The sequence below is a fragment of the Triturus cristatus genome, chromosome 5_1 (assembly GCF_964204655.1).
Source record: "Triturus cristatus chromosome 5_1, aTriCri1.1, whole genome shotgun sequence".
In the NCBI taxonomy this organism is placed as follows: domain Eukaryota; kingdom Metazoa; phylum Chordata; class Amphibia; order Caudata; family Salamandridae; genus Triturus; species Triturus cristatus.
This window is the reverse complement of record NC_140587.1, coordinates 647,050,078-647,064,793: the sequence shown is the minus strand read 5'-3', so window position 1 is coordinate 647,064,793 and position 14,716 is coordinate 647,050,078. Positions and strand designations below refer to the sequence as shown.

Below are 14,716 nucleotides of genomic sequence, written 5' to 3'. Positions count from 1 at the left end.
TGATCTTTGCTGCACCTCTAATGCAGGCTTGAATGTAGAACATGTGTATGAGCTACGGTTCAGTGTGTTTGTGGAGAGAGGTTGACCCATTGCTGATGCTCTTATGTTTTTGTCTTCTTCGTAGGCATGAGCAATGGCGAAGTGATGACCGCCCTACAGCGTGGTTATCGGATCCCACGCATGGAAAACTGCCCAGAGGAGTTGTATGAAATCATGCAGTTGTGCTGGAAGGACAAGGCTGAGGAGAGGCCCACCTTTGATTACTTGCAGAGTGTACTGGACGACTTCTACACAGCGACAGAAGGACAGTACCAACAGCAGCCTTAGGGCAAAGACATTCCGCAGAAAGTCACCGCAGGTTGTGTCTGCCAACCGGACAGACAACTAACTTCCTAATCTTTGCTTCATGTACTTGAAGACTTTATGGATTGCGCTTTGTGGAAAACAAATTACACATGAAGGCAAACCATCCTGGCAATTAAAACTGCTTTTCTTCTGGCGATACTAGCTCTTCCGTGAAAAATTATTTCTGCACTAGTGTTCACGTCCAGCTCTTTAATATGACCATAACTGGGTGAAGAAAACGTACATTGGTCAGACTGGGAAGAGATCAAGTACGCCTACAGCATGGTTTAGGATATTATAAATGATCAACCTCCTTGTGAGAAAAGCCCTAAGTCCCAGCTGACCAGGTTGATATAGAAGCCCTAAGCAGCCATTGCTACTATTGTATCCCACTTCAAGGCCAGAAGCAACTTGTCCACAACAAAGGAGGCCCCTGCAGTGGAGAGTATTTCACTAAATCCATATTGGATCTGCATCACCCAAAGCAGGAGCTCCGGCGTACTACCTGAGGCGGTCCACATTTCATCAGCAGATGGACTATCACTGAGGTTGCGGCAGCAGAAGGGTGCACAGTGGAGGAGTCCCTATCTGTTCCTGAAGCTATGAACTGCACATCACTGCAGTAGAATAGCTGTTCCAGCAGAGGGCCGATATCTGCTTGAGCAACTCAGATATGACATATGTGACGCTGTATTAAGTTGTTTTTTTTTAATTTCGACAGGTGCTGTTTCTACAATTCATATAAAATCCTAGATTAAATCCAGGTTTTCCTATAAGGCAGTGAACATAAACATGTAGATGTGCACGTATACATTGATATTCCCACTTGGGAGAAATCAAAGAATGTTTCAATGTAGTCTATCTTTATTCTAAAAATGTTCTCTTTTAGTTCAACAGATTGAATGAGCCATTTTTGTAAGACTTTTCTAAAAGATTTTTAGACTATCACTTTGTTAGTTTTTGGCACCTTTCACTGAGCAAAAAAAAAATGCATTTCACAAGATTTCATGCCCTTAAATTTCTTTATACGGCTGTTGCGACAGTGATGTGTTCCTAAAATATCTCTTAATAGTAACTACCTTCTGTTATGTATGACGATTTTTGTAAAGTATTGCTCAAGCTACAGCAAAATAATTTTTCTTGAGCCAAAGTAACTGCAAACAGCCTTTGAGTAGTTTTAAGCAGTGACAATATTTTCAAATGTTAGACCCAATAGTCATTGTTGAACTTTGAAATGAAGCGTGGAACGAGTCCCACACTGATTCGTGATTGCAATGGGGGAGTATGTTTAATTTAATGTATTATCACTAAATAATGGTGGGAGTGACGCGACCCCTAATCTAGATAAGATTTCATGCTCCATCGGCGCAAAAAGAATCCGGACCTCTCTGTCTGACCATCCATAAAGTACTCCAAAAGTTATTGGAGGGTGCCTTACGTTTTTAAACACAATTAACACCAATTGGTGGTTCGAATGTATGCACTGAAATGTGGTGTAATGCTATATTTCTAAAGGTCATGTAACCGTAATTTACAAACCAGTACACAACTATGATTTAGGATGAATAAATGATCTCTTGTCACGTTTTATTTTATTATTTAGGCTTCAAAAAGTGCCAGTGACTCAAATTTGAGTGTTCTATATGATTTTCTGTTGTGGCTTTTAAGAAAAAAAATCAGGTACAATGACATAATATTTATAGCCGTAGTTTCTATTCTGAAATTGGTTTTAAAACATGTTGTAAATAAAGCAATACTAAAAAAAACAATATTTGTATGTCCCTTTGTTGTAGTAGCAAAAACATTCTTGTGGTTGACTGAGTATAATCAAAAAAAGTAAAAAAAAAAATCTTCAAGTGTATAATTTAGTTGCTTACATAGTAGTCCCAAAATAGAAACCAATCACTGACCCAAAATCCAGTAGGTCCTAAAATTCATTTTGGGCCAAGAGAGTAGAAATGTGTCAATCAGACATAAGGCAACGTTAGAAAACTGTAACATGAAACAGTAGAATTGGTGCAGGTTCTAGATTGGGTCACACTAGAACAAAAATACTTGGATCACAAAATTGGACATGGATTTTTAATTGTAATTATGTAATAGTTATTTAAAGTGTTGTCTTGAGAAAAGAGAGGTGGAATATATCTCCTCGTCTGTGTTCCTTGTACAAGTTGTTAAAAGAGTGTTGAAAGTTGGATTATTAGGGGTAAGTATGCACCTACTACTAGCAATAAGCCACCAACACAATACAAGTTCAAGTCAAGGTCTCAATACATTAGCCCCTGGCTAAACCCTTGGTAGCTGGCAGCGAGCAGGCAGGCTTAAATCAGGGGACAGGTATGTAAAGCATTTAAAAAGAACAACACATTAAATAAGTAAGACACAACACACACTAAAAATCCCACACCAATTTATAGAAATAGAAAATATTTTTATCTTTAACATGACATCAAAATGACAAAAATCCAATATAGCGAACCAGAGATATACATTTTTTAAGATTAGACACTTTCTAGTGCTTAAAAACATAACTTGAGACATCTGGTCATGCTTGACCGGGACAAAGTCAAAGTTTGATTCAGACTGCGATGGAGCCCTGGTCCAATACACTAAGCAGGAGGCCCCGGTAAAATTTTAACTTCGGACTTAGAAACTTTACTGGAGGAGTTTCTCTCAGTGTCTTGCGGTCCCCTGCAGCAGGCTGTTTTCGAAATTAAATCATCAGATAGCTTCTCAGTGAGCCCCGGTCAAATCCGGAGCTTTCTGCAGGACGAACCTGAAATCCAGGCCGGGGCACGGTTGAAGGTAGCCCGCTTGATTTGTGACATTGGGTTGGTCCACTTCTGGAGCTTTTTCCAAAGTTGCTCCAAACTTCTGGAACTTCTTAAAGTGTCCAAAACACAAATCCAAGGGTCTGGAAGTTGTGAGATGGTCCTTGGAAGTTTGGAACTACAAGTCCCACAATGCAACTGGCAAAACTCTTAAAAGTCTACCATACCATCTCAATGTGGGAACTTTTTGAGGGAGATGGTGCAGGAAGCTCTGTCAACCTGTTGCTTTCAGGGAGTCCACTCCTTAATCCTCTTAAGCAAGGCAACATCATCATTTCTGTAGTTCTAAGTGTGCCGCAGGAGCAGTCCTTCAGTTTGCAATGCTTTGGGGTGCAGACCAGGGTTCCAGCAGGGCAGTCCTCCTTGTAGTTTCATGCAGCGGGTAGGAGTTGCTATGCATCTCCCACATATTTCTTTAATGATCTGGGTTGACAAGCAGGGGGGCACCCCTCTCCAATGAGGTGCAGGGTGCCACCCAAAAGCATGATAGTTACCTCCAAAGTGTGGCATATTCTTGTCCCACAAAGCACTGCACTTTAAAATTTAAGATGGAGAATTCCTCTCCAGGAGATTAAGACCTGGCTAAACAAACATGCTGGTGTGGCTCATGTGCATTAACATTCCTCCTCCAGACCTTCTGTACATTTTATTCCTGGGCCTGCCGCCTGGCTGGGGGTAAAGAAAGAGGGGGAAGGCCTGGCTGGCATTCCTTACTGTCCTGCTCTCTTTGAAGCCAGTTTGATTTACCTAGCCAACTTTCTGTCCTGTGCTGTACAGCTGCAGCCCCCCCCCCCCCCTCCATCAGATAGCCTCTGCTCTATGCAGGCCACTTCTTACCTCATTTAGAGCAGCTTGGCTAAGCCTGTTAAGGCTGACCAATCAAGAGAGAATGCTAGAAGTCTCGATTTAGGCTCACAGAAAAAAAGTCCTATAACTTCTCTCCTGTATTTGTTTTGATACATTCAACAGTGGCAAGTTGTTGGATTTATCATTACCAACGTTCTAAGACCTTGAATTACATTTTAGCACCTACCTGTCAATATGTATACTTAAATAAAATATTCCAATGTTAACCTATGGAGCTAATAATCTACAAAGGGGAAAACAAAATTGGCAGTTTCTTTCCTCACCAGGGCCTATACAACATCTTTTATAATGTCCCTGCTGATAGTTAAATGGCACCCCATCCCTAGGGATCATAGGGGAGACATTAGGGTTGACTTATATGTAAACATGAGGTAGATTACCACTTTGGAAGTACCTTTAATTCCAAAATAGAATTTGCATAGAATTTACTTTTAAAGGCAGTCTGAAAAACAGGACTGCCTTTAAAAATGACAGCAGGCATTACAGCAGTGCACACTTCAGGGTAGGATATCTACTTGGCTTCTAAACCTCCCTGCCCTATTTTAAACTAGGGAGTTATAGGTAATTTGAATCCCCCTTGCCTTATTATATACTAGGGACTTACAGGGGTCTGCCATTGCCAATTGTAATTATACCTAATTACTATATACCCTTATCATCAGAACACTCTCCCTCGGCCTGGTTAGCAGAGCCCAGGGCGCAGTCAGAGTGAGTTACCACCAGTATCAGTCAAAACAAATGATGTTGCTCAAGGCAAAAAGCATGACTTTCTCACACGGAGGGTTACCCCGTTGTGCAGGCATGATTTACTTGTCTTAGCTCAACCTAGAAATCTCAATGTGGCAATTTAACCCTAGTCCCTGTTCTAGGTTTCGCCTAAAAAGAAGGACCAGCTATACTGTCTTCCTGCTTTTTATGTCCAAGTTCAGACAATGCTAATCCCAGTTATACATTGTGTTTTCCTTCGTCTGTTGTTTGGGCCAGATTTAGTTTTCTTTTGTGGAACACAGCAAGAGAACTTCCTGCTCTGTGTTGTGTGAAAGGGAGAAAGTCACCTGTGTCATGTCTTGGCAGGTCAGGCACACTTCTGCTCTCTAACAGAAGTGGTGCACAAGTGACTGACAAGCACCAAAGCAGGCACCATTGGCGCCACAATGCAAGGTTGCCTTTGTTGTCGTCCGGATTGTTTTTTAGCTGGAAGGAGTACCTACCTGCACAAAGCAATCCTTAGAGGTGTATTCCTCTTTGCATGTGTGCTGTAGAATGAAGCACACATGCAAAGAGGACGTAACAAGGAGAAAGAAAGTTATTCCTCCCCGTTACACCGCTCTCAGGTAGGCGCACCATTTTTGCTCAAACCCAGGTTTAGGTGAGTGCATGATAAATCTTGCCCTATGTCTTTACAGCACTTTTTGGAGCCTTGTGGTGAGGCTCTGCTGCCTGTGCTGGAGCTAGCATGTGGGTATGTTGAGGGGTGGTCACCAGTGTTAGGATGGACACTCAGGTTATGCTCTAGCCGTGCTGCCCCCACATTCTCTAGCTCCCTCTCCTGCTTGTTTGGTGGTTCCATTATCTGAACAAGGAGCTTTGACATCTGCTGGTCAAGCGCTCTGTATGGTAGAGTGTTATGGGGTCCAGACACGTCTTTCCGGTTGGAAGTACGTTGGGGAACAATACTGTTAAATGTCTGTTACTCCAGGAGTTATGGCAGCCACCAATGCCTGATTTAAAAATGGAGGCAGTCTTGCAAGCTCTCCAGAGAGCAGGGTTATCTTGTTCGCATAAAAACTGACCAATGCAGTTAAGTGTGTGACAGTTTCCGGAGAGCAGAATAGTTAGGAGCTCTTTGTTGGGCATTCAAAATGCCCCCAAGAGTTGCCCTAAAGTAACCTCATAAATGCTGTCAAATGTGCCGCCTTTATGATTAGGAACACTTCCGAATGGCCTATCTGTGACTGGATGCAGGGGGAGCATGCTCCGGGTGAGCTCTCTCCAGTGGCAGCAGTTGTTGATTTACCAGACTTTGCAGTTCTGGAAAGATGCCCAGTGCCTATGTGGGTTAGAGGGGCCAGAACTTTGGCACGGGCAATGAACTCTCTGAGTATTGATGGGCTATTCTTCACTTCACTGACACCATTCCACCTGAGGAGGAAGATTTCTTTCTACATTATCAGAAGAACGAGCCCAAGAGTCTGCCCCTGTGCGGTGCTGTATCGAGGGTACTCTTCTGTGAATGAATAATGGTGAAGGGACCAATGTTGCCCGGGGTCCTGCTGAAGCACTATCCGCTGCAGCAGTTTAGTGAGGAGTGGTGAAGGTGCAATCCTTGATGGCTCGCTTTTCCTACTAGCGGACTATTTCTGAAGATGTGCCTCTTGCTGATGTAGTAGTCACAGTGAGCATTGCATTTAAGGCTGTGTATTCCTCTTTCAGCTTAGCTGTGTGTGCCAATGCGTATGCCATGTATACAATGTAGTGCCACCTAAGAGATTTCCATGTTGGATTAAGAGATGAAGCAGGGAAGGGATTGTACTGCCACCCTATCCATGATGCGCAGGTTTGATTTATATCTGACATTTGTTTTGTCTCTGTGCAGCCAGAGCTGCCTGTCATTGTCTGTGGCTGCCCACCAGCTTATTTTAATGTCACAGAAGGCAAATAATTCCTACAAGTCCATGCTGATTCATCTGCCTCTATGTGGGGCTTCAGCACCCATTTGAAAGACCTGGTTAAGAAATCGACCGAGAATCACACACTGGTAAAACCAATTAGTCCTCCTGTCCCGTGGGGTCTGAGGATCCTTTTTTGCGTATACCTCAGCACCCATGGGTTCTGGACCGTAGGCACTGAGGAAGAGGCCATGACCGGGGGCTCTATTCACTGCCAGTTTCAAATTCAAGCCTGCCAGCTGTTGTTCAGCCCCCTGATTTTCCAGGGTGAGTGAGTATTCCTTCAATGTTTGCCATGCCTCAACCTCAGACACCTGGGTGCTCCAGACCACAGAGATGGGTACCAGATCCAATTTCAGAGCCCTCTCTAGAAGTTTCCACTCTTCTACATCCCTTCAATGCCCATATTGTCATTGTAGTCTTCTGCAAGGCATCCGGGAGTTGTTGGTTAAGGTGACTGCAATTACAGCACCATGTCCAGAAGAGAGGCTAGAGTGCTACTTCATCTTCAGCCTTGAGGCTGCCCTATCCTGGGACTTAAAAGGGGTAAATACCTCTTTGCAACTTTTCTTCCTCAAGATTGAAACACAGCAGTTCATACTGGCCCTGATCTTTCCAAGGGATTTACTGGTATTGCCATACCTCATGGACCTTACCTGTATGCTCTAATTTATCTAGATTCCCAGAGGTTCTTGTGCTTCAGCACCACCAGCTCCAGATGCTTTCGTATGGACTGGCTTCTGCACCAAGGGTTTTATGAAGCTCTTGTCTCCTTTGGTGGATATCCTCCACTATCTGGACATACTTCTTTTTCCAAGGGGTGCAATGATGTTTGTTTAGTCTATAAATTTCCCCAGCCCCATCAATTCCTACAACATTTGGCAAAGTCTCGTCTTGTACTTTCCCAGCATCTTCACTTCATTGGGGTAGTATTCTGCATATACTTGGGCCAGGTGTCCCTCACACCCTAGTGATGTTGAAATTGTTATTTTGTGTACGACCAGTGATGGAGCAGTCCAAAGCAACTACTTGAAACTGGTTACAGATCCAGGGACAAATAGCAGTCTGTCTTCTGGTTGTGGCTTGGTCTTGCTTGCACCTTCGGCCTCTCGTCCAACATCTTCTGTCCCACTGGAATTCCTTCTTGGAGGACTCTGAGTCCCAGATTCCTGTGACTTCACAAATCTGCTAGTCCCTCCAGTGGCCCTCAGTCCTAGAGATGCTGAGCCGGGCTGTATTCCAGGTTCCTCCTCTATTCCTAGTCCTGACTACAGATGCCAGTGGCAGGGGCTATGGATTGACTCTAGGGGAGTCAAAGGTCTCTAGGCTCCAAGGGAAGCAGTGAATTCCTTCAACTGGAGGGACCTGGAGCCATTCATCGGTCCCTTGCATTTTGCCCCTCTCGTCATTTTTTTGTTTCAGGGCAGACAACCAGGTGGCACAGCATATATCATATGACATTTTGAAATATATTTAGTACATAGTTCTGTGGACGGAGCTAATCTCTACTTCCTGAAAGCAATTTATTTGCTGGGGGGGGAGAATAGGTCTGTGGACTGCTTTAGTCTGCCTTTTCCCTCCTCAGCGTCCCATTGTCAGGGTCCTACGGTGTTCCTGGGAATCGCAGCCCAGTTCAGTCCTCCTGGCTGCTCATCTTGGCGTCAGTAGGAAATGAGCTGCTTCCCAGCATTTGCGCCCAGCACCCTTCCACAAGGTCTCTGGGGAGGGGCTGATGCATTGTTTCTTCAGTGAACTTGGGATCTACCATGTGAACTTCCTCCATTTCCATTGATTTCCCTGGTTCTTCTTAGACCATGCAGCAGCTTTTGTAGTTGCCCCAGGCTTACGTAGACCGCTCTTGTTTCCTTTTCTTCAGCTCTCAATGGGATGCACTGGATGCTACGAGCCTCTTCTTAAAAAGCTCTACCTCCTGTACCTACAGCTGGGGCTCTGGAGCTTGGGAGGCTAAGACTTCAGGGGCAGGCCTTTGCCAGCAAAGTAACTCTCTGTATTCAGCAATCTCATAATCTTCAAACTCTCAAGGTTTATACTCGTGATTTTCAACGTCTTGAACACTGGGGTATCTCCAAGGAAGGGCTAGAGGCCACTTACAATCCAGCTAGGATTCTAGATTTTCCGAGGAATGGCTTCCTCCCAGGGCTGGGTGTACCCACCAGTGGGTGAGTGGCTACTCAGCCTTTTTTGGAGCGCTGGCATCCAGCCAGTGGCTGCGTTGGCTGTTTGCCTCCTTCAAAGATTATTTTTCGTTCTCCAGTTCCAACTTGGGATCATCATCTGACCCTTCACGGACTTTTATCTCTACGCCTTTCAGCCACTAGATTAATTTATTTTGACATTTCTATCAGCCAAAGTGATGTTTCTGGTGGCAATCTAGTCTGGTAGTAAGGTAAGTGAAGTTAATGCTTTGCTCTGCAGTGCGCCCTTTCTTAGTTTGTCCCAGAGAAGTTGGTCCTTTGCACCTTGGGTAGAGAGCTAGGATCTGGACAGTCAGATTTCAACTGCTTGGAGGATATGCTCCTGACAGTTTCTTTCTTCTCGGATGATGTGCAGTCAAATACTTTTGAAGGGCACAGAACACTCTCCATTTATTTGCCTTGAACAATGGTTTGGCACGCTTTATTACCGGCCTCTTTTAGAGTGGCAACCAAAGGACGGTGTGTGTGAGAACGGCAAATCTGAGCTGTTAGATCCAGCTGACCATCAATGCATTCACCCATCGGCAGGTGACCTATTGCAACTTAATTTCCAGGTGTGTGTGTTTCGGGGGGGAGGAGGGTACTCTACTTGGTCACTTCAAGGGTGCCTCCTTAAAGGACCAATGCGATGCATCCACCTGGAAAACCCACCACTTTTTAACTGGTGGAAGACAGAGGTTGTCCTGTATTGACCACAGTGTGTTCCTGAATTTTTTGGTATCCCCTTTTAATATTTCATTTGGTACTGCGGTATCCACTTCACTTAGTAATGGCTCTTAGGTTTTTTGTTTCCCAAGCCCAGTGGTTGGTTTTGTACTATAGTACATCTAATAGGACAGAGATGAGGAAGGTGAACAAGGAAGTAATGGTCCAGTTACTTACTGGTAATCATTACTTGGAGTCGAAGTCATCCTCGTTAAAGTCCTAGATTCCTGCCAATCACAGGAATCTGTAGTCTGTGAGGTGCTTGCTGAGGCCGGCCCTCGCCTTAAGCATCAGAAAAAGGTTTGATCGAAGGGTAGGAACATCGGTAAAAGTGACACATTTCATGTTTTCAGGTTGGGCTACCTTGGGTAAATCCTGGACTATGACCAGGAAGAGCAAGACTCGTAGTAGTGAAGATTACCAGTAAATAACCAGTCTATTTATGTATGGGGAATTTTGCTTCGTCATGTTCAGTGTTCTGTTTTATTTGGGTCTTCACTGACCTTACCCTTTCGTCATGTGTTCTTGGAAAAAAAACTCAAGACTGGACATCCTGGTGATAGTTTCTATCTAGATGCGTTGCCAGTCCTAGGAGACTACAATGTTTTAGGACATTTTAGTTTTAGTTGACATTAAAAAATGCTTTATTCAGACATTCAAGTCCATTAAAGTGCCAAACAACATGATTTAAAAAGGTAAAATTAAAATATGACAAGAGAGTAAGTTATGTCCCGTTTTACATTCCAGTTTCAAGAAAGTTGCTTGTCCCACAGCCTATATCAAGCTTTCATTTGTGGCATTCCATTGCCTGATCCTGGGTGTGTTTAGCTCTTGTGGCCTCACAAATACTGCTGCCAATCTTCTACATAGCTATGCTAGAATCTTATTCCTGAGCGCGTCCTTATGTTTGCACTTTGGGAATGTTCATATTCAGGATTTTTTAAATGAGACACCACAATATGCATTCTGCACAGATGCCAAAAGCGTTTTGGATATCACAAAGAGATTTCTCCTATTATCAGAACCGGGGGGGCTCATATACAAATCCCTTGTGCTGCCGGTGTGTCACTTTTTATGAAGCTCTGGCGGCGGAGAGTGCAGGCCCATATCTACAAGGGCACGCAAAGTAGCTTTGCGTGGTTTTCATGGCCACGTAGATATGGTGTGAGGCAACACAACGCAGGTTGCTGCGTTGCCTTACTCTGCATCGGGGGAGCATTTCATGGGCGTTGCAATGGGTTTTCCCATGCAACACCCATGGGTTTTGACACATTCTCAGATTTACAAGGATCTGTAAATTTGGGAATGCATCAAAACTGGACACCTCCCCAAGGGAGGCGTAACGAGGAGAAATATCTTTATTTCTCCTTGTTTTTCCTCTTTCTGTGTGTGCTACATTCTGCAGCACACACAAAAAGAAGAAAAAACCTCCAGGGATTGTTTTTGTGCAGGATGGTGTCCCTGCCCGCACAAAAACAATCCTGCCAACAACGCACCAAATTATGCGCTGGTGCAGGCAGAAAGGACAGGAAAGCTCTATAACCTGTAAATACGATGCATTCCTGCCCTTTCGAATTGGCGTAGGGCAGAGCAGCAAAAAGACTTGCGGGGCTGCCCTTCGCCAATTCATTGTAAATGAGGCCCTGGTGTGCTTGAGTTAAGTGGCTAAAGAATATCCCGGAAAAAACAAAAAGGTGATGGATGGAATACTTAAATTAATTTCAGCCGATGATCATTACTCTCAGCCGCATTCCAGTCCATCCTTTTCTTGCTCACTGCCTCACTTCCGTCAGGCACCAACCAAACATTTCATGCGCATCTTGCTAGTAGATTGTTCTGACCTGCTGGAGGTTACAGACACAGTGCACACTTACACATGGCTTTGTTACTGGAGACCATATGTTTTGTTTAAAGTCTTTAGCTGACGTACTAAAGACATGGCCAGTGAAAGTTTTTCAGAGTTTGGGTTAGAACAATTTGGGTGATCTCACATTTAAAAGGCATGCTGGTCTTCTTTTGGTAGACGTTTTAAGCTCCTCCTAATGGCATTCAATCTTTGCAATTCCACTAGGGGAACCTTCTTGTGTTTCTTCTGTGTACTCTCTTCAGGAGCGCTTGTGTCTAAATCTGTTCCTTGCCTGCACACTCCTTTGCTCTGATGGTCTGGCAGCCTCACAGGCCATCTGGGAGAGGCATATTGATGCCATCTTTGGTTAAAGGAACTTTCTCAGTCTAATTATTACTCTAGAGCTTAATCTGATGAGTGTTAGGATTTTGTGCCATCATTAGCCATTTTCTTGATTCTCTTCCTATTGCAGTTACTCTTCTGCTCTTTGTCCAACTTCCCAAGAATCCATTTTTTGCTCCCTTTGATTGTCCTGTAAATGGAGTATGTAAGCTTCATACTTTCCCTTATACCTTCTGATAGGTTCCAGGGATCACTGACATATGGTCCTCCATGTTTATTCTCTTCCCATCAATTCTCTGGTTGCACTTTTCTCCCCAATTTTGTTTGGGGGGGGGGGGGGGTGGGACAGCACCGAATGCAGAGCAAGGCTGCGCACAAGGGCGTGGATATGTCCAGAATGCGAGAATTCATCCCAAGCAGACCTGTTCAGGCCTGTGACAGTAACTAAATCCAAACGAGGCGGCTCTGATATTCTGAACTCTCTCTTGACTTGGAGGATTCACGCTTTTAAGGAAGCAAACGAAAATTAGTTCACTGCCTCCTTCCCCTCATGGGTGTACATCATCCATAAAAGGCCTTTCCTAAGCAGATCCTTCTCTATGCGAGGGTGGGAGACGGGTTAGGAACCAGCATTAAATGAATTGGTATCTCTGATTCTTTTTTGGACTACTTGGCCTTCTTTTAATCTATGACGTCACCCACATGCTTTTTAGAGAAAAGAAAACGAGAGCAGGTTAGTAATTGGACCCGAGGTGGAGCTTTAGACATTTCAGCCAACCCGCTACACGTTTTTAAGGTATTCATAAGTTCCCTATTATTTTAGGTATCCCCTCCGCCAAAGTTTTTGCCTAGGATAGTTCAAGGTAATACTACTATGTTCCTGGTCATCCCTCTGGCAGCTTGCATCAGTGAGATAGTCCTCCCAAGTAACCAGCAGGGTGGGAAGCAGGTGCCACTACTGCCAAGTTGTGGTGGTGTCCCACGACTCGAGTGCTAGCAGGACCGTCAGACCGTTGTCACCATGAGAGGACCTCCAACAGCCAGGCCCATAGCCTCCTCCTCTACTGCCTCAATGCACATGCTCCAACCGAGCTCAATGTAGATGGCTGCGCGTAGGAGGTACTTGGATAATACTGTTAGAATCTTGAGAAATGTGAAAATTAAAGCACGTTTAGGGTGTTTCAAACCACGGCGTTGATAAACAGTACATTGACAAAACTGGTCATTATTGTGACATTGTATGGAGATAGTCTTGCTTCATTGTATTGTAACATTTACATAGTGCCTACTACCCCAATGTGGGGCATTGAAGTGCTTGCCTACATGGGTGGCATGGTAACACTGTGTGTGGTTGGAAGCGTGTTGTCTTTGTTTTGATCATATGTGGGAAATGTATCCATATCATGCGTGAAGACTACTGAGATGAGGTTATCATGTTATGGTATGCAGCACTTAACAGTGTGCTGGACGAAGATGTGTGAGAGACAGGTGCACAGTTTATGGTTTTCACAATGCTGGCAGCTTTGAACAGCTCTGCAGGTCCCTTTATGGAATTTCTTATGATCATCTTGAGTCGGCATAGGTTGGATTAAGTGTTGCCTATCTAAAACTGAGGTCCAGATTAACAAACCTGTTGCATTAGGTTTGCATCACAAAAGTGACGTGAATCAGCGCAAATTTTTTGTTTGATTTACTTTCCGACACAAAAACTTGTTTTCCACTGGTCAATTGCCTGAAAGTACCAGAAAACAGAGCAGCCACCCATGGTTTTTGATGCAAACCAAATCTACTAACAAAAATAATAACTGCCCTTGAAAGCAGTCGTTAAAAAGGAGAATTACTTTCATTTGTCCTGACTTCTTTCAATTGGTATGTGTGCTGCACTGGACAAAAGGGGGTGGTGATGGACGGAGCATCAGAAACAATCAAACACTCACACCCAGTCAACTGATCTGGGTTTGATCCATCACCGTTCTTTAGCCCACTCTGCCACCCCAATTCAGACATGGCCATATGCAAATCAGTCTGACCCTGTGCCTCATGGGAACAGTTCAGCCCGAACTGCCAAGCCATGCCTTCCCTGGACCGGAAACAAGCTTCCTAGGACCGGTTTCTGGCATTTCTGCCGTCTTCAGCCAGGCTTGCATGAATCCAGTGACAAAGTGAGCAAGGGACTCACGTCTGAGCATACCCTGCCAACTTATGGCGAACAAAGCGGTACAAAAGGGGGTGGTGATGGACAGAGCATCAGAACCAATCAAACACTCACACCCAGTCAACTGATCTGGGTTTGATCCATCACCGTTCTTTAGCCCACTCTGCCACCCCAGTTCAGACATGGCCATATGCAAATCAGTCTGACCCTGTGCCTCATGGGAACAGTCCAGCCCGAACTGCCAAGCCATGCCTTCCCTGGACCGGAAACAAGCTTCCTAGGACCGGTTTCTGGCATTTCAGCCGTCTTCAGCCAGGCTTGCATGAATCCAGTGACAAAGTGAGCAAGGGACTCACGTCTGAGCATACCCTGCCAACTTATGGCGAACAAAGCGGTACAAAAGGGGGTGGTGATGGACGGAGCATCAGAACCAATCAAACACTCACACCCAGTCAACTGATCTGGGTTTGATCCATCACCATTCTTTAGCCCACTCTGCCACCCCAGTTCAGACATGGCCATATGCAAATCAGTCTGAACCTGTGCCTCATGGGAACAGTCCAGCCCGAACTGCCAAGCCATGCCTTCCCTGGACCAGAAACAAGCTTCCTAGGACCGGTTTCTGGCATTTCAGCCGTCTTCAGCCAGGCTTGCATGAATCCAGTGACAAAGTGAGCAAGGGACTCACGTCTGAGCATACCCTGCCAACTTATGGCGAACAAAGCGGTACAAAAGGGGGT

The 14,716-nt window shown here is 44.7% G+C and overlaps 1 protein-coding gene across 2 annotated transcripts in view; it reads left to right on the top strand.

Annotated features, from left to right (window-relative positions):
* The window catches only part of LYN (LYN proto-oncogene, Src family tyrosine kinase), a 308,727-nt gene extending 306,798 nt beyond the window's left edge, over positions 1–1,929 (top strand). For both annotated transcript variants that reach the window (XM_085605606.1, XM_085605607.1), the window contains exon 13: positions 125–1,929. In XM_085605606.1, the coding sequence (XP_085461732.1) occupies positions 125–327 (203 nt within the window). In that variant the 3' untranslated portion in view covers positions 328–1,929. The remainder of the gene's footprint in view (positions 1–124) is intronic.
* The last annotated feature ends 12,787 nt before the right edge of the window (positions 1,930–14,716 follow it).